This window comes from Megascapheus bottae, chromosome 4 (genome assembly GCF_031878675.1).
Source record: "Megascapheus bottae isolate mThoBot1 chromosome 4, mThoBot2.hap1, whole genome shotgun sequence".
NCBI lineage: Eukaryota > Metazoa > Chordata > Mammalia > Rodentia > Geomyidae > Megascapheus > Megascapheus bottae.
Window position 1 is genome coordinate 81,279,741 of NC_143512.1, and position 22,277 is coordinate 81,302,017.

Here is a 22,277-nt window from a genome sequence, read left to right on the forward strand (position 1 = left end):
GCTATTTGGAAGGCTGAGATTGGGAGGGTTGTGGGGAATGGTAAGATTGGGCAGATTGTGGTTTCTAGGTCAGACAGAACAGAAGAATCAGCAAGACTCTCAATGGAGGAAAACTGAACACAGTCAACACCCAAGATTGATGTGTGATACAGTGGTATCTCACCAGCTTCACAAGTATGATGTCTGGAGTTCAAACCCTAGTAGCTTCCCTCCCCTCCAAAAAGAGCATGTGATGTCATTTTTTTTTATTTTTACTTAATTTCACATTACTGCTTGCTTCCTTGTCCTGTAATTTCATCATTTTCAGAGTCAGATTCTGAGGCAAGTCTCAGCCCATGTAGTTATTAGGTTTCTGAAAACTGGCATTTAAAATGTAGGTAGAAAGAAAAGAAGTAGGAAGAAACTGTAGCCAAAGCCTTGTAAACAAAGTGGGGGAAAAGACAGAAATTGGTAAAGACTACTCACCGAAAGGCATTAACTTCAGGTTTCAAGATACAACTTGTATGTACCACTCCACATCAGTGATTAGACTTATAAAACCCCAGACGTCATTTCTTTCCATCCTGCACTTTAATTATCCAGCTCTGGCCCAGGCAGCAAAGCCCACTGGTGTGCTGTTGACCTTGAGCCTACGGGCACATAGAGCAGAGGTCAGCAGCAAGGAATGAGGGCGTGGACACTTGAAGAGCACACTGGGGCTGTGTACTGCACTCAGTTGGTACCCCTCGCCACCACTGACTGGGCGACCATGTCACTCTATGCTGACCATTTGGTACACTGTAAGAGGTCTCTCAGCTTCCTGGTCTCTGCTCATCCACCATGACAGCTGCAGTAACTACCAAGTCGATCCTTCCAGTCATTGACATGGACAAGGATCTACATTTTAATTTTCAACGCGGTAAACATACTAATTACAACATTTGCGTTGTTCATTTTTGTTCTTCACCTGTGGTCTGGACCGCTCTTCAGATGTGTTCATCAACTCAACCATGCCAATAGTAATTCTCCTGTCATTGGTGGACTTGGCCTGTCTCTGTTTTAAAAGAAAGCTCCAAATGACTTAATGGACTCCTTAGCCTTTTTCGTACCTAGTCCACGTGTCCTGACTTTAGAAGAACTTAGGTGCTTTCCATTTCTTGCCATTTCCTTCTTTTGGGAGGTGAATTGTATATTTTGAATCAAAACTGGCCCATATTATACCTCAAGCCATGGCCCGTGGATATTTATTACTTGGGACAAAAGCAAGTAAAATCCATAAGAATAACACCATGATGGCAAAGCAGGTGACCAATCTTTTTTTTTTTTTTTTTTTTTTGGTAGGTCAAAGGGCTTGAACTGGGCCTGGGCACTGTCGCTGAGCTCTTCAGCTCAAAGCTGCCACCCTACCCCTAGGCCTGGGCATTGTCCCTGAGCTCTTCAGCTCAAGGCTCCTGCCCTACCTTTGAGCCAAGACCCACTTCCCATTTTTCATTTTCTGTAGGTTAATTGGAGATAAGAGTCTCAGGTTCTTTTGTTCTCGGGCTGGCTTTGAACCTTGATCCTCAGATCTCAGCCTCCTGAGTAGCTAGGATTACAGACGTGAGCTACTGCAGCACCAATCTTTGATTCACTGGAGGGACCAGTACTACTGCACTTAATTGATTTCTTCCCTTATGAAGAAGGAAAATTAGGATTAAAGAGATGAAACAATTCTTGTCCCTACTCATATGATTTTGGTTTCAAGGGTTAGTGTGGAGGAAAATTTGGGTAATTATATTTTGATTCAAAGTCAGATTTTTTAAGATTAATATGGTAATACAAGTGAAGATAAATCTCAAGCATCCTATATGCTGTGAAAGATAAATCACCTTTGCTTTTAGGTTGTCTTAGTGTATTGATAAATGTACCTTCTGTGTACCACTGAAATGGATATAGTGGTTAATATACATAATCCTGTAGTCACTTGGAATTCTGAGGCAAGAGAGGTATCCTTGGAGCCAAGGAGATTGAGACTAGCCTTTGTGACAAAGGAGACCTCATATATACTCATATATACTATCTTATGTATGTATGTATATATGAACACGTGTGTGTGTGTGTGTATGTGTGTGTGTGTGTGTGTGTGTGTTGTATGCACTGGGTGAGGGGAGGAAAATCTATACAAACTTGCTTCTAGGGTATGAATGTTCTTCAACTCGCTAAAGATCTTGATGCACTAAAGATCATAACTTCCCTTCTTTTCTCTATTGTGTAGCCAGGTCACTAGTAGAGTACATAAAATTATAATTTGGGGTAGTCAGGTTTAAGAAATCTTAGCAAAATTTTAATTTAGGCATGTCTTGAAGGTAGATTCTAAGGTAGAAGGGCATTTTGAGTGGAGTTCTACTTCTTTTTATTGTAAGTTGTGCAACTCAGAGTGGGCTCCGGTGCATTGTAATACCTCCTAAAGTGAGGAATAATTTTTCTCTGTGGATGCAAAATGTTATGACTCTAAGATTTCTGGCATTTAGCTAGTTCTGAAGTAGCATTGTATTAATCAAACTCTGAAATTAGTGTTTCACACAAATATTATTGTAGACACAAATAGTCCATTGTCTTACCATCTAACAAGAGTTTTCTTGTCTTTTGGGATTTTTGTGTCTGGACTGAATTCCTCCCACCAAGACATGTAGGAATGTTACAAAGGAAACACAACTGACTATTAAGTGTATTAAAGAGCTGCTTTGTGCTTTTATGACACTTCCCAGTTCTCAAAAGGTTCTCACTCATGATCTCATTTTAGAAATTTTGACACTAAGTTCCTAGAATTATTTTGCCAGTAAGTGGGAGAATGTTGATTAGAATCCAGGGCTCTGTGTATTATTCATCCTACTGCATCCTCTGGTCCTGTTTCCTGAGTTGCCAAATTAATGTTAAGAGTAAGGCAACCATCTCATGACTGAGAAAAGCACATCACAGCACCCCTCACCTGTGCCCAGGTAAGTCTAAAGTCTGTCCTTGAAATCAAGATGAACTTATAATCTTCAAAAGAAGTCTCATATCTGGAAATGTTATCGAGTATACGTTTATCTTTAGGTACGCTCACTTTTGGACAGGTGTGTAAATGTAGAATGGGTCGGTATCTGAGAAGCTTACTTCGTTATTAGCTTGAACTTGTATTTCCACTCGCGGTCCTGCTGTACTCAGGCTTGTTGATGTGCTTCTTCTTGTGGTTTTCGTCTTGCTCAGGAGGAATGTCAGAACTACATCCGCGTGCTTTTGGTGGGTGGCGAGCGGCTCTTCACCTGCGGGACTCACGCCTTCACGCCACTCTGCACCATCCGCTCCGTAAGCCTTCATTATATAGCACAGCAGAACTGTCAGGAGAAGCCAGGCATTGTATGGAAGCCCCAGTTTCCTGCACCTGTGCACACGCAAGGAGTAACTGCCATTTAAAGAAACCTTTCTTGTTATTGTTCTTGGGCTTCGAACTCTGGACCTGAGTGCTGTCCCTGAGCTCTTTAGCTCAGGCTAAGGCTCTACCACTTGAGCCACAGAGCTACTTCCAGTGTTCGGGTGGTTAATTGGAGATAAGAGTCTCATGAACTTTAGTGCCCAATCTGGCTTTGAACTGCAGTCCTCAGATCTCAGTTTCCTGAGTAGCTAGGATTATAGGTGTGAGCCATCAGTGCCCAGCTAAGAAAACTTTTTAAAATACTGAATAATGGCCAGCAGTTTGGCCTAGTGGTAGAGTGCTTGCCTAGCATGCACGAAGACCCGGGTTCGATTCCTCGGTGCCACATACATAGCAAAAAGCCAGAAGTGATGCTGAGGCTCAAGTGGTAGAGTGCTAGCTTTGAGAAAGTCCAAGGACAGTGCTCAGGCCCTGAGCCCAAGCCCAGGACTGACAAAAAAAAACAAAACTGAATAATATATATATTTGACTTATTTCTTGTCAAGTTCAACAGTGATATTTAAAGATACCTGTTTAAAAACTTAATAATATATATTTTATTTACTTTTAGTTAAGTTTGACAGTGATATAATGAATCAGAAATTATTGTAGCTTATATAATTATACTTAAATGTTTCTCACTATTTCAGTCAGCATTTCCCCTCCAGTGAACCTACATATTAATCTTTTTTCACATTAATCTTAAACATATTCCATATTCTTAGACTGCTTTATTGTAGACATACCATGTTGGGCATGGAAATGGTCTAAAAATCACAATCTATGGGGATAAAATAAAATTGGCAATCTAGATAAGAAATATGATAAAAGGTAAAGTCACATATGCATAGGCCAAGTAAATTTATAAGTATTCCTCTTTCTTTTCTATAATCTATTCTTATACAGAGCAATCTTACTAGCTATCTATTACCAAAAGAAGACAGAGTGATCAGGTACATATGTTATCTGGATATTAATCTAATCTCCTTGGGGAATATAATAAAGAATACCAGTTTGCTAATTTTCCAGCCGTTCAGCTTTTCTTAAAAAAAATCTTAACTTATGGTATGTATTTTATCTTCATTATTTTGAAACCACCATTCTGTTATAGGATTAGAAAGAAGAGCAGAAGGAGTTTGATAGATGGAGGGGGGTGATATTCACAGAAAACTTCTGGATTCCACACTCTGTTCTCAATACCTGACATCTGCCTCCTCTTCAACATCTACCTCATGAGAGCGTTACTTTGGGGCGACCTGTTTTACAACCAAAAAATATAAGCTAGGAAGTGCTTAGGCTCTTCCCCAAGAAATCTATACCCAATAGCCAAGTGAGCAGTGTTTCTCCGTCTTCTCAGCTATTCATTCATTCACATTCAGTGTTGGGCCAAGAAATAAACTGAGCTAACACCCAAAGAAATGTGCTCATTCAGTAATTGGTTTGACACCAACTCATGGGAAGCAGGATTCATTCAAGATGATGCCTATTAGCTAGGCGGAAAATAAGAACTATGGCTCACGTAGAACACATTGTCTTGATATTCCACGTCTTGGCACTGAAGCAGTGTTTAGGGCTGTTTATAACTTTTTCCTTCACTTACATTGATAAAATTGAGCCTCGTTTTTCATCATGACGTGTAGATCTATAAATAGTGAAGCTGGATTCTTTATAGAGTTGGACTACAGCTAACACTCCAGCATTTAAAATCTGTGCCATATATACAGTAATCTCACTTCCTGTCTTGTGAGAATTAACAGCATGAGGTTCGGTACCTCTAAAGGGAAGAAGCTGACAGGTGGCTGACCAGTTTACTAGGTCTACCCGCAGCAAGCCGTTTTCCTGCCATCAGAGAATGGAAGTTTGTCCTCTTTCTTGAGCACTAGAGAGCTGGCTTCGCGCCCTCTGCTTGCTGTTGTGGGATATGCGAGACAATTAAAGGAGCTTTTTTCTTTTTTCAGGAGATAATTGTCTTCCCTTTTCTCTACCCACAGTTGACCAACCTGACCGAGGTCCACGATCAGATCAGCGGCATGGCCCGCTGTCCCTACAGTCCCCAGCACAATTCCACAGCTGTGCTCACGTCCAGCGGGGAGCTCTATGCTGCCACAGCCATGGATTTTCCAGGCCGTGATCCAGCCATTTACCGAAGTCTGGGTGCTTTACCTCCCCTCCGGACCGCACAGTACAATTCCAAATGGCTCAATGGTAAGCCCATCGACGTCTCTTCTCAAAACTTTGTGACATCAGGTTATTCGGTGCTTATATATAGACATATATTTTCTGCAGGAAAAAAAGCAATAAAGCAAAATGTAACCTTTTTGGCTACCAATGATTAGAAGAACATCATGCAGCTTTCTGGAAGTTAGAAGAAAGGGGACATTCTGAACATTGTAGTCCATCATAATGGAATTGACATTGCTAGGACCATTAAGTTATTTACTATCATTTCGAAGTCTTTTAGACAGTGTGTTAAAGACTTACCTTAGACTATAAATAACTCCAAGTCATTTGAGAGTTAGTCAGAAATATTAGTCTCCTAGTGAGGCTAGAGATGTGGGGTAGCCATCTTCAGAGTTGAATCAAATACCTCAGGAGCTAAGAAGTGTCCACATCTTGTCATTTCTTTCTTTTCCATCAACAATCCATAGACTATCCTGGAAAAACAAGAAGATCCTGGCTCTCAGGTTAGGATCTCTAGATGTGGCAGTGCCCTGCAGAAGGAGTGACACACTTCCTGTGTCCACTCTAGCTTCTTGTTTGTTTGGTGTGTGTGTGTGTGTGTGTGTGTGTGTGTGTGTGTGTGTCCTACTCATGCTGGTACTTGAACACAGACCGTAAGCAATGCTGTAGCCCTACCTCCACGTCCAGATTTTTCTGATGATTGACTGGAGATAAGAGTCTCACAGACTGTACTGCTCAGGCTGATTTTGAACCACAGTCCTCAGATCTCAGCCTCCTTAGTAACTAGGATTATAGCCATGAGCCAGTGGCACCTGACTTACTCTAGTTTCTTTTCTGAAAATAGCAAATCTCAGGAGGTATCCTCAAGTTTACATCAGAGCTCAATGAACTGCCCATTAAGCAATGAGAGGATGGTTCCACCCATACAAATTGAGATTGGCATTGTCCAGTGACACACATATACACAAAGGCAATGTCTGTGCACCAGGCATGCACAGTGCATCAGCAAGTTTATACAAACATGTTGCCGTGCAGTTCAGGCCTACCAGTTTTGACTAATTTATTATTTAAGCATAACTGTCCTATGTGAATTTATATTTTTCCAAGTAAATATAAGCAATCAGCACATGGCAATTTGCCATTAGAAATACACATACTCTGGGGCCAGGAGTATGGCCTAGGGGTAGAGTGCTTGCCTAGTATGCATAAAGACCCAGGCTCGATTTTTCGGTACCACATACATAGACAAAGTTAGACGTGGTGCTGTGGCTCAAGTGGTAGAACTCTAGCCTTGAGAAAGCCCACGGACAGTGCTCAGGCCCTGAGTTAAAGCCCCAGGATTGCCAAAAAATAAAAAAGATAAGATATATAAATATACATCATACTCACACACCTTTGCAGAAAAACAACTGTCCCCAGAATTCAATATTGTGGAGTTGAATGGCAACACGACTGTCCCCCAGGGCGATGTGACTGTTCTTCCCATGCTGAGGCCCTGCCTGGATTCCTCCCTTTAGCATAATTTCTATCACAATGGTTTTAGTCCACTGTCTCTGGAAGTCCCCATATGGCCCTAAACCTTTCACCTGTGGAGCTTCAAGTTGTTTTTTCTACTTACTATTGATTTCTACCGGCCAGAGTGCCTCGTTAAAAATCCACAAAGATTTTCTCCCTTACTATACTTAGTATTGACAAAAACAAAGTAAAACACAATAAGGAGTACCATCACCTGCTTTTCCCTGAAGAGAGATTTTAGGAATATCTTGTAAAAACTAATTCAGGCCATATCATGAATTAGAAGAACAGACTGCTGGCTCCTCTGTGCCTCTAGAAGCCCTGAAGCTGGGCCCTGTTGACATTCAGTTAATCTTCCAAGTCAGAGAATATCATGTGGATGGGAGAAAACCCAGTCTAGTGTTTAAGGGTCACAATGGGTATGCCCTTGTTTTCTGCATAAAGAAATTAATGTTTTACATTACTACAACAGACTCTTACCTACCTCTCTGGTAACTGCAAACAGTTTAATTAATTTGATGTTTGATGCAGTGGACTTAGCACTGTCCGTGCTGCCAGTAATGTGTACAAGGTCCCCATCAGGAGAATGCCCCACCTTTGTCTTCCCTGGCCTGCATGGGCGGCTTACCTCCAGAAGGCCTGTGGGCTCTGAGGTCTTGCCTGTATGGGGCTCTCCGTCTTCTCCCCTGGGTTTTGATAGCACTTATTCTTCTCTGGCACATATGATATCATTTCCAATACTGGTTGCCCTCTTTGTTTTTCTGGTTGATTCTCCATACAAGATAGATTCTGGCCTCTGACCATTCATTGGCCACTATGTAACACTACTGCTCTCCCTGTTGAGCCTAGACCCAGGCACATTTAGTGGACCTGAGAAGTTCACTCTCTACTTGGCATCCCACCATGTCTGTACTGGGTGACCCTCTGCCAGGTCCTTGCTCCTTGGATCTTCCGCCCTCATTCCCTCTCAGCACCCTGCAAAGCTCCCTCAGAGGACTCTCTTCTCAGCCTGCACATCTCCAGCTTTAGCATCTGGGACTCTTCTGCTGGGGAAGAGTGACATCGGGCAGAGGCCACCAGAGAGGACCTCAGATGGCTTTGTACTGGGCTAAGCCCCTGGTCTCAGGAGTTCATTTCCCTTTCTACTTTCTCACCCAAGGCCTCTCGAGACCTCAGGAGTCTCAGCAGTTGTCTTCTACTTCTGTTCTTTTTCACTTTTCATTTGTGTGTGAGAGACAGACCAACAGACAGACAGAGAGGTACTGGGAATTGAAAGCAGGACTTTAGGCTTGCCAGGCATGAACAATCCCAGGAGCTATTTTTCCAGAATGTTTTTACATATCAATCAAACAATAGGTTAATTAATTAACTGAGAGTACTGATGATTAATCTTAGGGCCTTGAGCTACCTAGGCAAGTATTCTACCCTTTTAGCCATGCTCTGGGTCCAGTTTTTTTCCAAGTATGATTTCATGGTTTTCATTTTCCCTGACAAACCTTAGAGCACAATCCTTTTATTTCTGCCTCCCATGTAGCTAGGGTTAAAAGTGGGTCCCCCTGTGCCCAGTTTTTGTTGTTGTTGTTGTTTTCCATGTAGATTCTCCCCAACATTTTGTTTTAGAGGTCATTTCCATCCTACCCTCCTGCATATTTGGGCTTAGAGTTAACATACCACTGAAGTGGAAAGTATTATCTTGTCTTCTCACATTTTCTTTGAAAGAGTAGTCTCTGCCCCCAGGCTCTGTCAAGGATCACCTAGTATCCAGGATACCCCAGGGGAACTGGACAGTGAACTGATGATGTCCAAGGTATACCTTGCCTTTTATGAAACGGTTACCTGGTATTAAAATGCTATAATGGAGTTTTTATTTCTCAGTCAGTCCCCAGCTGACAGAATGGTATGAAGGCCTTCTAATTTGATGTATGGAGTGGATAATAAGTTGTTGTTTTTTTTTTAAAAAAAAAGAAAATATAGCCCAGCACTAGTGGCTCAAACCTATAAACATAGCTACTCAGGAGGCTGAGAACTGAGGATCCCAGTTCAAAGCCAACCCAAGTAGTAATATCTATTAGACTCATCTCTAATAAATGTCAAAAAAAAAAAAGCCAGAAGTTGAGCTGTGGATCAAGTGGAAGAGAGCTAGCCTTGAGCAAAAACAGCTCAGGGACAGCCAGGCCTTGAGTTCAGTCAAGCTCCAAGACAGGTCAAAAATTAATTAATTAATTAATTAATTAATTATATGTATATGTCTGTATATATGTATATATGTGTATATATAAGTAAACAACTTGCTGATTAGCCTTTATTGACTTATGTAGTGATACAGTTATTAATAAATACTGATAGATATTTTCAAGATTCCCATTCAAGTACTTGGCTCCTATCATGCATTTCCTTTGAGCCTCACAGCAATGTTTCATGTAGGGTGTTATTTTGTTCTAAAGTAGAGGGAACAGAAACTGATTATTTAAACAACCTAGGTTCATACAGCCAGTAGGTGGAGTGATTGAGCCAAGTATTCATGTACTTCAACTGCATATATGTGGCCATACAGGCCAACAAAGACATACAAACAGGTATATTTACTGATTACCTAGCTAGGTTTTCATCAGTCTGTCTGTCTATGTATTATCTGTCTTCAGTTGAAACTTGTAGCAAAAGACCTTTAAGGCCACCAATGGCTTTGAAGCCACATAGAAATACATAAGTAAATGTAGACAGTCTTACCAGATATCTAAATGAAATTAGATTTGTGTTGAAAACTCCTACAGGGCTGTGACAATGGAAAAGAATGCATGCTATAAACGTGTGTTGGCAATTTGTGAGGAGTGTAGAAATGTTTTTGTAGTGACTAACACCAAAAATGAAGGAACTGAAATCCTCTCCCTTGCTGTCATTTTGTGGGACAGCTTTCCATTTTAAAACCTTAACATAGAGTGTTCCTGCTCCACAAATTTTGGTTAATTTTAAGCGTAATGTGCATGTACTTGATCATTCTTTATTATTCAAAGGACACCAAAAATACATCAGAAAGTAATAATAGCTCTCATTTTTTGTGATCTTATTGTATGTGAAGGCGCTTGCAGCCTTGTCAACTTAGTATTCCTTGGCCTCTTCTGTCACGTGGATGGCAGGGACCTCTGGTATCCACACGCTGCTCCCGGTCAGGCTGAGCAGAGCTGCCCCGCACATGAGCTCCACATCCAGTCCTTCTAAGCTTCTTCTTAGCAAGCCGGTGGCTACGTGATGTTTTGGTTGAGTTCGATTATTCTACAATTTTTATAGAGTCGGGAAAGGGGTTTCTTTCATGTTTTACTATCTGTTCTTACGGACTTAGGAAAACTATTTTTTGTCAAGAGACTCGGTGATTTGGTCAGTAGTCAGATTTGTGAAGCATTTGCACCCCAGTGCAGGTTCACCTTGCTGTGTTAAGACTCCTCAGACACTCTGGTTTTCCATGTAGTGAGCCAAAGTCCTGCCATTTGCATGGCCATTGTGATGTAAGTACACATGGGAAATCAATTCCTGTGCCATGATGTATCATTCTTCTTATTCATTTGATGTATTCTGTAGAACATGGCGCTCAGATGTGAGGGGGGAAAAAGCAGCCTCTCCCTTCAATATTTATATGTGAGCTGACATAGAATCACTCCTGGCTTTTTTCTGAATTAGTTAGCAGCAAACTTTTCATTTGTTTGTAACAAATGCCAATAACACATGAATGATGGCTCACATCTCTCTTTCCTATACTCATATCCATTGCAGACAAGAAGGCAATGCCTGATTTATAGCTTGTTTAGTTTGTTGAGGAGTGACAGATTGTAGTTTATAGCGAATTGCATTTTAACAAGAGACAGACTTAAATAATGGAAAAAAAACAATAAGCTTTTCCTGCCTTGCCTGCTGAGAATCTAACATCCCCTTCCTCCAGATTTATATCTGTAAATACCAGAGGTCCATTACTGTCTCTTTAACAGTTATTCCTGCTTTTGTACTGTCTTAGAAAAGGAGCATGATACTGGCTCAATTCCAAGAGACCCTTCTTTCCACAAAATAGAACTTCAGGTTTAGCAGCAGGTCACACAGTTGGAAGCATCATCATGCTAAAGGGTCCCTGTAGAGGAGCTGGAGGGCCCCAGATGCAGTTTAGCTCCCTGGCCAGCAGAACCCCTGCTGCACGGTGAATTACAGGACCGTGTATACTGCCCAAGAAACTTGAATATTGCTCACATAAGAACAAAATTAATACATGCATGTGAGTGTTTCTATCTGAAATGGACACAGCCACCTTCAAGGTGGATTCAGGGATTTAAAGTGTTGGTGGAGATGGTGTGTGCAAGATGGACGGCACAGGCTGAACTGCTTCTCATGCTTCACTCTTCCCTTTCTGTGAGAATTCTTCCCTGGAGACAGTCCTGCAGAGTGGACACACAGGTTGTTAGTATTTTCTAAAGGTCAGCTGTTGGCATTCCAGTATGATAGGGGTCTGTTTGAAATACAAGTCCTGCAGTTATCCAAGAACTTTCCCCAAACACTCTTAGTTATTAAGTTCTTGAATGTGTTTGATCTCCTCCTTCAGCCTTTGCTTCTTTCTGTTTTTGTTTTTGAGAACGTTTCATCTCACCAATTATCTTCCCTTCTTCTTTATTCTAAACTCCTCAACAGGTGCCTGAGTGTACCTTCTTTGCACACTTAAGAAAAGGCCATGATTCTCTATCCAAGAGCAGTGTCAAGAAAATTCGATCTTATTTTTCAGTGTTAAGAGTTTCTCTTGAACATTTTCATTGTAGTCCAATCTTGAAGGGAGCAGCCACTGAGGTGTGGTCTGGAATCGGGATGTCCACTGGCTGTCCCCATTTCTAGTTGTGGTGAACCTCAGGGATTTTGTGTCCGCAGCTGTAAACAATAGCAAGGATGACATGGCATTGGTTGCTCTTGGCTTTGTCTGTGTCAAAGACAGTTTAGAACAATAGAATCATGCCAGACTCCCCTCCACCCCCATTGCAATGTAGACTTGCCTTGCTGATAAGAATCCCTTAACCCTCCTGTGCTTTGGGATGTACTTGACAATTCTTTTTATCTTAGTGTCACCTCTCTGCTCAAGAGTCCTTCATACTTGAGCTCTATAACATTCAGGTCCCCAGAATACTATCAGGAGGGACTGTTTGTGATGGTATATGAGAAATCCCGGTGGAAATGATTCATATTTTCTAGGCATACCTTCTACTTTACCCCAGAGTTCTAGACTGGACATATCTATGATCAGACACTTTGCTGATATTCTTTTTTTTTTTGGCTTGTGTAGAAGTCAATGATCTATTTCATTTTTATTTTTTATTTAAGATTTTTTATTGTAATTAATAGAAGGGTTACATTATATTTGCCAGATAGAAGGTGCATTAATTCATATACATTGATACCCTTTTACATGTCTTGGTCCCCATTTCCCTCCCCCCCACCCCCACCCTTCATCTTGTTTTCCCCCCTTCCTTATCCAATTTCAAATAACCAAATACAAATATATCCAATATACCAGAAAACAAGGCAAAATACTGTAACAATATGAGATAACCAAGGGAGAGCAAAAGAGATGAGAGATAACATAGTACCTTAAGGACAACAATCATTCATTATATGGCTTTTGTTTCTGTATCCTAGAGGTCCTTTCAATTAGCATCATACTATATGGCCTTATGTATCAAGGTTTTGCTCTATTGCAAATCTCTGCTAGTAGAGTCCAAGGTTTCTACTGATTATGACAAATGAGGGAAACCATTGAGCCTAAGTTCCTTTGACTCTGGCTTACTTCACTTAATATGATTTTTTCTAAGTCTTTCCATTTCCTAACAAATGGGGCGATGTCGTCTTTGCAGATGACATGATTCTGTATTTAAAGAACCCTATAGACTCTACTCCCAAGCTCCTTGAGCTGATTCAAAACTTTGGAAGAGTAGCAGGCTATAAAATCAACCCTCAAAAATCAACTGCCTTCCTTTATGCCAACACTGAGAGGAACAAGGCAACAATCAGGAAAGCAACTCGTTTTGCAATAGCCTCAAAGAAAATAAAGTACCTAGGAATTACCTTAACTAAGAATGTAAAGGACCTTTTTGATGAAAACTTTAAAACCCTGAAAAAGGAAATTAAAGCAGAACTGAGGTAATGGAAAAACCTCTTATGCTCCTGGATTGGAAGAATCAACATCATGAAAATGGCAATCTTGCCAAGGGCTATCTACAAATTCAATGCAATACCCATCAATATCCCAATGTCATTCTTTAAAGAAATAGAAGAGGCAATCCAAAATTTCATATGGAATAATAAAAGACCCCACATAACAAAAACAATCCTTAGCAGAAAGAACAGCGCAGGAGGAATTTCAATACTAAACTTTAGACTCTATTACAGAGCTATAATTATCAAAACAGCTTGGTACTGGCACAAGGACAGGTCTGAAGACCAATGGAATAGAACTGAGGACCCAGATATTAAACCACAGACCTGTGGCCACCTAATCTTTGACAAGGGAGCCAAAAAAAATAGAATGGAAGAAAGATAGCCTCTTCAACAAGTAGTGCTGGCAGAACTGGTTAAGCACCTGCAGAAAACTAAAGTTGGATCCTTCTTTGTCACCCTCATTAGAATAAACTCCAAATGGATCAAAGACCTGGAAGTAAAACTGACACACTGAAAACTTTGTTGCTATTCTTGATGATGATGGTGATGGCTGGTTTTTTTGTTTGTTTCTAGAATAATCTTCAAACTATAATCTGGTCCTATGAGATAGGATACAGCACTCATATTGAAATGGTTTTAACATTCTCTTTAGAGTTGGGTATATATGCAGTTGTTTTGTTTATAACATAAGTATAGATTTGTTGTTGTTCCTTGTGTTTGCTTTAAAGTTCTATTTCTGCATGTTATTCTCCTTTAGAGATGCAAAGTAAGCAGATTTTCAACTATCCTAATTTTTTTTTTTCAGTTGTGAGACTTGAATTCTGGACGTGGCCACTGTCTCTGAGTTGTTCAGCTCAAGGCTACCACCCTACCCCTTCAGGCACAGTGCCATTTCCAGTTTCCTCCTCGGGCTGGCTTTGAACTATGATCCTCAGGTCTCAGCCTCCTGAGTAGCTAGGATTACAGGTGTGAGCCACTGTACCATACCCAGCTATTATCCTTTTTTTTTTATTGAACTGGATACCCAAGTTTCAGATGTTACTTACTGGACTTTGGAATGCTCTTTAAGGAGCCTAAGGATACCAGGAAGAGTAAATATATCTAATGTACAACTTACACATTTTACTATAGGGTTTTTTGTTTGTTTGCTTGTTTTGTTTTATTTTCCCTGATCTGGAGATTGAACCCAAGGCTGGGCTCTATCAGTAGACCCACACCTCCATCCTCTGCATTCTGTTTTTGAGATTCATTTGCCACGTTTTTCCTTGTTGATTTACAGTTTAGGCTCCTACTGTTTCCATCCCCTGAGCAGCTCATGTAAAACACATATTCCATCATGCCCAACCCAGGACTTGTTGGGACTTTTTCCCCGTATATTGTTTCATTCACTTAAGTATCTGTTTCAGACTAAACTGTTAATCATCTAAGACTATGTTTGATAGTTTATAACTCAAAATTACTTCTTATCCAATGTTCTATGTATTAGTTGATGTCCTTACCAGGCCTGAGAACAACAGTCATATGTAGACATGAACAAATGTACTAGTGAATTGGTCTTATGAAGTAATTATCTCTGAAAAATGTATCTGTGGATAGAACTAGTTTTGAATCTTTCCATTGATTTTGAACATCAAAAGTTAATATATAGTTTCTTAACTATACCATAACATGAAGATACCTGGTACATGATTTTAGTGCCTTTACAGAAAGGAGTAAGAAGCGAATTAATTTTTTATTAGAGATATTAAACATAAATATTTGGGTATGTCTATGTCCAAAGGTTTTTATCATTATTGTCAAAAAGGACATCTGGAAAAAGTCATAATCAAATGTTGATAATATATATTTCCTAAGTTCCCTAATGAGTTTGATGATTAAATAAAGATGCTGCTATAGTTTTATTATGACACAAGCCAGTTATTAGATCAGAAAACGTCATGGCAATGAAATGCCTCAATACTTTTCTGCTTCTCTTTGTATCTCTTCAGCAATGTAGAAATAAGAAAATAATGCTTGATTCTCATAGTTACATGGTTGCCCTTAGTGACAGGGAATGCTCACACTAATATAAGGCATTTACCTTGCAGTCTGAGTTCTTGACTCCATTGTCAACTGATGGAAGCTAATTTTAAAATTTATACTGAAATCCATGAACCATGTCAAAGTCAAATGCATGATATGTTTTATATTTTTAAATCTTGTTCTTCCCTTTGTTTCTGTAGTTCGTGCAAGAGTTTTCAAATAAAGTTATATATGTCAATGCGATTTGATCTGCAAGCCTTGGCCGCTGTGATAATAATGTCACGTAATGTTTTATGCTGATTTACTACAGGATTCTCGGGTATAGAATAACACTGTTGGATTTCCCATCATTCACAACGCGTACATGACTCTGGGTTTCAGAGCAGAACCGGTGGTTAAGCTGCTTGTGGAGCCTCTCATTTGTCCTTGTCAGAAGAGATGACACCTGGAGCAAGCCACGTCTCTGTGGAAGAAATCCTAGGCAAGCCCGACCAAGGATAGCATTCAGATGATGAGATTGTTCTTTTTCTTTCCTGCTCTTTCCAGAACCCAACTTCGTGTCTTCTTATGATATCGGAAATTTCACCTACTTCTTCTTCCGGGAAAATGCTGTGGAGCATGACTGCGGCAAGACCGTGTTTTCCAGAGCTGCCCGGGTGTGCAAGAACGACATTGGGGGTCGGTTCCTTCTGGAAGACACCTGGACCACCTTCATGAAGGCCCGCCTGAACTGCTCCCGCCCCGGCGAGGTGCCCTTCTACTACAACGAGCTTCAGAGCACCTTCTTCCTGCCCGAGCTGGATCTAATCTATGGCATCTTCACCACCAATGTGTACGTAGCTAGAAATGGTGTCTTTCCCTCCCCGTTACTCATGCTCAATGAGACTTTTGTTCCTGAGCGTTTAAACATGCTTTAAAGGAACTCTCTTTCCTTTCTTTCCTGGGCCCACAGCCAAAATATAATCAACAGAGACGTCTCTGTATGAATTAAATATTAGAAAAAGATATGTGCCTTGTGAAAATGGCATTAGGAAGATAAGGCTTATTGAAAAAGTTTTGACCCATCTTTGAGTAAACACAATATCCAATTGTTCTGTTACAAAGTGCTTCTCCCTGATTTGTGAATGTGTTCTGGGTACTTCCTAAAATACTAGCACGTATTAGATGTATTTTTTTCCCTGTAAATAAGTTGTGCATTTATATACAATGAAGGCACCATTGTCTGTAAAATCTGATCTTTAGATAATATAATATGATATTCTCCTGAACCTCTGTTTTTATGTGAAAGGCACATTTGCATTTTCTCATAGCTGTACTTTAAACCATGTTCTAGCTAACTTGGTCATCTGTCTTCTTAAATGATAATTTATGAAGTGACTCTGAAAACATTACAGTGTATTTTTTTCCTTTGGGATAATATTGCTAACATCAGGGCAGACAGGATCTAGACTGGGCAGTGTAGCTGGCTTTCTTTCCCTGCGTTCCCCTCCTCTCATAGATGAAGGGAATCCTCACCAACCCTGCATCGATTTCTCATCTGTAGTAGACCCTCTGACAGTTCAGTGAGGACAACTGCCTCTTAACAAGCATGGAGGCTCTGGGTTCGCTTCCTTAGACATTAGGTAGACTGCTTCTCACCTGAAAGTGCAGTTCTGATTTGGATCACCTTTAGAATCTCCACTCTAGAGGTCCAACAATTCAGGGGAAAATGACTAAAGTAGAGGATCTAGTGTAGATGTGCAGATGATCAATCAGGTGTGTGGTCAGTAGTGCTGGCTTCCCAGGGCCTCTCCCAGCTTTACCACTGATGGCTGTGCTGGTCCTGTGAAATCATAGCCTGGAGTAAACCAGACAGCAGGTGACTCATGCTAGTTCTGCTCCCCGCATGTTTTTATTTAGTTCACTTTTTCACCTCTTGGCCTTTCATCTCAGAAGCCTGCACTTCAGTGTGAAGTTTCTTTCTTCCTTGTCCATCTAGACCCTCGAACACTTCCCAACACTCAGAAGTGTTCAGATTCATCGGCTGACACCATTCATGCCACACTCTCCATGCTGAGAGGATGCGTGGAAGCAAAGTCCACTTCACAGTGATTGTCCTTTGCTTTTCAACCCCAGAGGTCATTTTTCCTCCTTGAGAGTTTTCTTTTAAAAAAATCAATTTATGGTTTCTAAAGTTAGTTTTCTCTTCCATAACCTTGTTTAAGAAATAGTGTGGGCCGTACAAGATAAATGTTCAGCTGCTCAGCTGACATCAATTTTCCACACAATGGGAGCTTGGCTTATCCAGATGTCCATTCCCTGAGCAAAAAATACCAACAACAAAAACACCAATTCAAAGGTTCTGTAAGTGCCATGTCCAAACCATTCCAAGATGGTGAATACTCCATTTAGATGGTGGTGAAAGAGATACAGGTAATCTTAGATGCCTGTTCAGTGTCGCAAATGCACCCTATACCAGAAGTCACCTCAAACAGCTTACTAGCTGACAGATAAAATCATACCTCACCTCTTCTCTTCAGAGGGTTCGGGAGGACATTTCTGACCCCTCATCTGTAATTCCACTTTACATCCCACCCGTCTCCTCCCTTTCATTTTTCAGTCTTGATTTTCATTTTCTCCATACATGGTCACATTCCTGATAAAACTTGCTTTAAGTTGAAAGAAGGTGAGATTAAGGAAGCCAGTAATTTTGTATCTCTGAATCAGAGATAGTACATTGTGATTTGGAGTTTCACTATATGAAGTTTTCTAGCACTAGAGGAATAGAGGGAAAAGCTTTCTGGCCCATTCTATCCCTGGGCCTATGTGACTTTTGTCCACCGCTTAGGCCATGATTGGTCTATGGAATGCAATTTGCTATTGCCATGGATGTTTTGTAATTTTTTTTCTTCCTAGATATCTAAAAAAATATTGTCTCATCACTATGGATGTGTATAGATAAAATATATGGCAAACAATATGTCTTTGTGTTTATAGCTAGCTATCTAGATCACAAAGTTGGAGTGGAAGTTGTTGAGGAAAATTTTTGATAGTCAAACTTTTCTAAGAAGAATATTTTTTCCTCCTTCCCTTCTTCCTCCCATCCCTTCCCCCATCTTTGTGTGTGTGTGTGTATGTGTGTGTGTGTGTGTGTGTGTGCGTGTGTGTGTTTGTATGTGTGTGTGTATCAGTGTGTCTGTCTATCGGTCTCCCTCCCGCCCATCTCTCATATACACACACATACACCCCATATATACACATACCAATAGGACCTTTTCTAAGCTTGCTTCAAGCCAACTTCAGGTACAAGCAAATGTTCATTTCTACTTGCATGGCTCACTAAGTGGATTCTTTTGAGTGTTTTTCTCCCATCCACCTGATTATAAACAAGAATTAACTGAAGGAACATGATCATTTGATTCCTATTGGAGGCCATGCTTGTAAGCTCAGATGAGCTTACAACGACTCGTCCCAACTTTAAGCAAACTCATTTGCAAGGGCGAAATATCCTAGAGTTCTGGTGGCTTCATGGGCATGCAGGCAAGCACAGGGGCAGGATGGAAACCTCCTTCCTGCATGCAGGTCCATCCCCAGAGAGAGGGTGGGGCCATGTGGATTGAGCATGTCCTTCCTCCCCAACCCTCTCAGGGCTCCTCCCCTTCCTCCTCCACTTTCTTCGGGCTCCTTAAACTTCAACTAGTCAGGAACAGCTTGGATGTTCTCCAGAGCACCTCACCCACCAAGGGTTGGAGGTGTTCCTCCAGCACCATGGAGGATGCTGCAGTTACTGGAGCATCCATGGAACTTTCTGGACCAGACCAGACCCTCTGGTGGCTCATCCAGAGTCCAGTGGTGGGAATGAGTAGGTAACGGTGGTTCTGACAGGAAGAATGTTAGGTTCTTTTTTACTCAAGGAGCATCAGGGCAAGATTGTCAAGAGCGTGAACTCAGGAACTGATGACAAGCTCAAATCTTTCTTCACCTCCATAGCCTGTGACATGGGCTCAGTTACCTCTCTCTGCACATTTGTTAGCTCATATGGAAAGTCAGAATCTCAGATCTGTAGACTCTTTGGGAACAGTTAGATTACCCCTGGCAAGTACTTAGAAGAAGACTCATGGTGATTTTCACTGATTCCCATACTCATGCCACTGTATTTGGCCGCTGTGTAGAATCTAATGTCTGTGTCTGTGTCTGGCTGTTCTGGATCTAGCACTGCCGGCTTCACTTTGTTCTTGAAGTTACATGTCCAAAGGCTGTTCTCTCTCTGTACTTGTATTCTTCTCCATGAGTATTGAACAGTGGCACTAGGATGAAGACGTCTGTGTTTAGAGTTCACTCCTCTCCTGCATTAGTGGTACTGGGCTCCATGTCAGCCCTCAGTGGTGCTGGGATAAGCAAAACTCTGTCCTCCAGGGAGCTATGCCTGGAAATGCTCTCATCTTCCATCTGCCTCTCACCAAGAATTCAAACCTTGGTCTTTGGAGCCCATCAGGGCTAATGTGGATGTTTGTCCTCAGACTGTAGCCAGGTCTTTCACCCTCTTGAGTCGGCCTCGTGTTCACTTCCTGTGAAGACTATGTGGATTGAAGTGAGGACAATGTGTAATGTGGTATATTGCAACTGCTTATTGTCAGATGAACAGAATACTTTGGTTCTGGACTTTGTGATTTGTGTACTGATACCAACAAGTGATGTCAGTAGACATACAGTACTGGTTAGAACAATGATATGAAAACTACACACATACTCAACTTCCCCTCTTCCCTGTAAGAGCCACAACTAAGCTTAAAAATGCAAATTCAATCCAGAATATGGGCTTGCAATTTCCATTCTTGTCAAAGGGCATTGACCTAACGCCCCCCATTTATGACTTTTTCTGAAGTACTTGAATTCTAAATTAAGGCTTCAAATTTGTATATGTCAGTGCTAATGTCAAAATTGTTTTCTACTTGATTCTTTGGATTTGCTGTTCTACAAAAATATATGAACAGTCTGACAGACATTCCTTGCAAAAGTATTTGAGCTGATTAGTTTGTAAAGAATGACAAATAAACACAAATCTCGAGTGTTAAAAGAAAATGCTGCTGCCAGCTAAAGCCACTGGATAAATAAGTGCAACTGGATCCATGTAAGACAGACACAGAAGCTCTCTGCCTTAGAGGAAAAAGTCTTTTCCTTCCATAATATAAAGGTGAAACATACAGACCTTCAAAACAACTCATTGCCCCCACTGTATCTGACTGTATTAATCCTGTTTGAATACCAGAATATTGTCTTTCTCACAAAGCAATCACAGGAAAAGCATGTCCACTGCTCTGACTTTGTTTCTTATGATGTTTAAGGGGCTGTGGGTCTGAGGCCTCTAGAAGCAGCTGGCTGCCACAGAATGACTGATGGGTGGGCAGTGGTGGTCTCTGCTGGGCTCTCTGATCCAGCCCCTCCTTTCTCTTCTTCATCCTCCAGGAACAGCATTGCTGCCTCGGCTGTGTGTGTCTTCAACCTGAGTGCCATCTCTCAGGCCTTCAATGGGCCCTTCAAATACCAGGAGAACTCACGCTCGGCCTGGCTGCCTTACCCCAATCCCAACCCCAACTTCCAGGTAAGTGCAGAGGAGTGAGGCACTCTGGGAAATCCCTGTGCAGAAGGGGGAATTGGAGAATGAGATCATTAAACCTTGGTGCATGCATGGCGCAGCTGCAGTTTTCCTGGTCCTTGGAGCCCAGCCCTACAGTAAACTTGGCTAATGAAAACAGACCAGTCCTTTTGTCAACTATGGCGCCTGGACCCAAAAGGGTCTTTTGTTGAGTTGTGATGCCTGATGATGAACTCAAAAAGGCCAGCCTTCTGTAGTGGGCTAGGAATCTGGGCTTCAGTGACTACTAATAATGACAGCTTCTATGTTCCCAGGATTGCTGATTCCTAATGAATGATTTTCCAGAGACTAGTGCAGAGGGCAGAGAGCAATAGAGATGCACAAACAGAATTAGAGCGTTCTAATTGGTAGATGTGGCAGGGCTTCCTATAGCGAGGGCAGAATGCAGTGTTGGCAGATAAAGAACTGAAGTGGAGCTGAGGTTCATCTGCCCTTCTATCACAAAATTATAGTGTTTCAGCTGCAAGGGGCTTTGTAAATCACTGGAGCTGAGACCTTAAGATGAACTGACCGACAGTGAGTCAGCAGGTGCATAAGACTTTGTTGGCTGCTATAACAAAACAGCAAGTCCTGGCCTGGCTCACACTTCTGGGGGCAATATGTTTAAGGTTGTTTAAACACACTCTGGTGTGAGCCAGCTTCCTGGTTTGTAATGAGCATCTTGTCCTTGTGTCCTTCCATGGAAGAAAAATAAAATACCTTTGGTCTCTCCTCCTCTTTTTTAAAAATATTTTTATTGTAATTAATAAAATGGTTACATGATATTTTCCAGATAGAAGGTGCATTAATTCACATACACTGATACCCTTTCACATGTCTTGGTCTCCATTACCCTCCCCCCACCCCACCCCTCATCTTGTTTTCCCCCCTTCCCTATCCAATTTCAAATAACCAAATACAAATATATCCAATATATCAGATAACAAAGTGAGATACTGTAACAATATCATATAACCAAGGGACAGCAGAAGAGATGAGACATAACATAGTACATTAAGGATGATAATCATTCATTATATGGCTTTTGTTTCAATATCCTGGAGGTCCTTTCAATTAGCGTCATACTATATGGCCTTATGTATCAATGTTTTGCTCTACTATTACAAATCTCTGCTAGTAGAGCCCAAGGTTTCTACTGATTATGACAAATGAGGGAAACCATTGAGCCTAAGTTCCTTTGAGTCTGGCTTACTTCACTTAATATGATTTTTTCTAAGTCTTTCCATTTCCTAACAAATGGGTCGACGTCATTTTTTTCTGGCAGCAGCATAGAATTCCATTGTGTGTAAATACCACATCTTGTTGATCCACTCATCAACTGAGGGACATCTAGGT

At 41.1% G+C, this 22,277-nt stretch overlaps 1 protein-coding gene across 4 annotated transcripts in view; it reads left to right on the forward strand.

The window, feature by feature from the left end:
- Window positions 1–22,277, forward strand: part of Sema5a (semaphorin 5A) — a 377,405-nt gene that overhangs the window by 252,217 nt on the left and 102,911 nt on the right. For all 4 annotated transcript variants that reach the window (XM_090332136.1, XM_090332139.1, XM_090332137.1 and 1 more), the window contains 4 exons: window positions 3,208–3,306; window positions 5,404–5,617; window positions 15,854–16,139; window positions 20,753–20,888. In XM_090332136.1, the coding sequence (XP_090188262.1) occupies window positions 3,208–3,306; window positions 5,404–5,617; window positions 15,854–16,139; window positions 20,753–20,888 (735 nt within the window). The remainder of the gene's footprint in view (window positions 1–3,207; window positions 3,307–5,403; window positions 5,618–15,853; window positions 16,140–20,752; window positions 20,889–22,277) is intronic.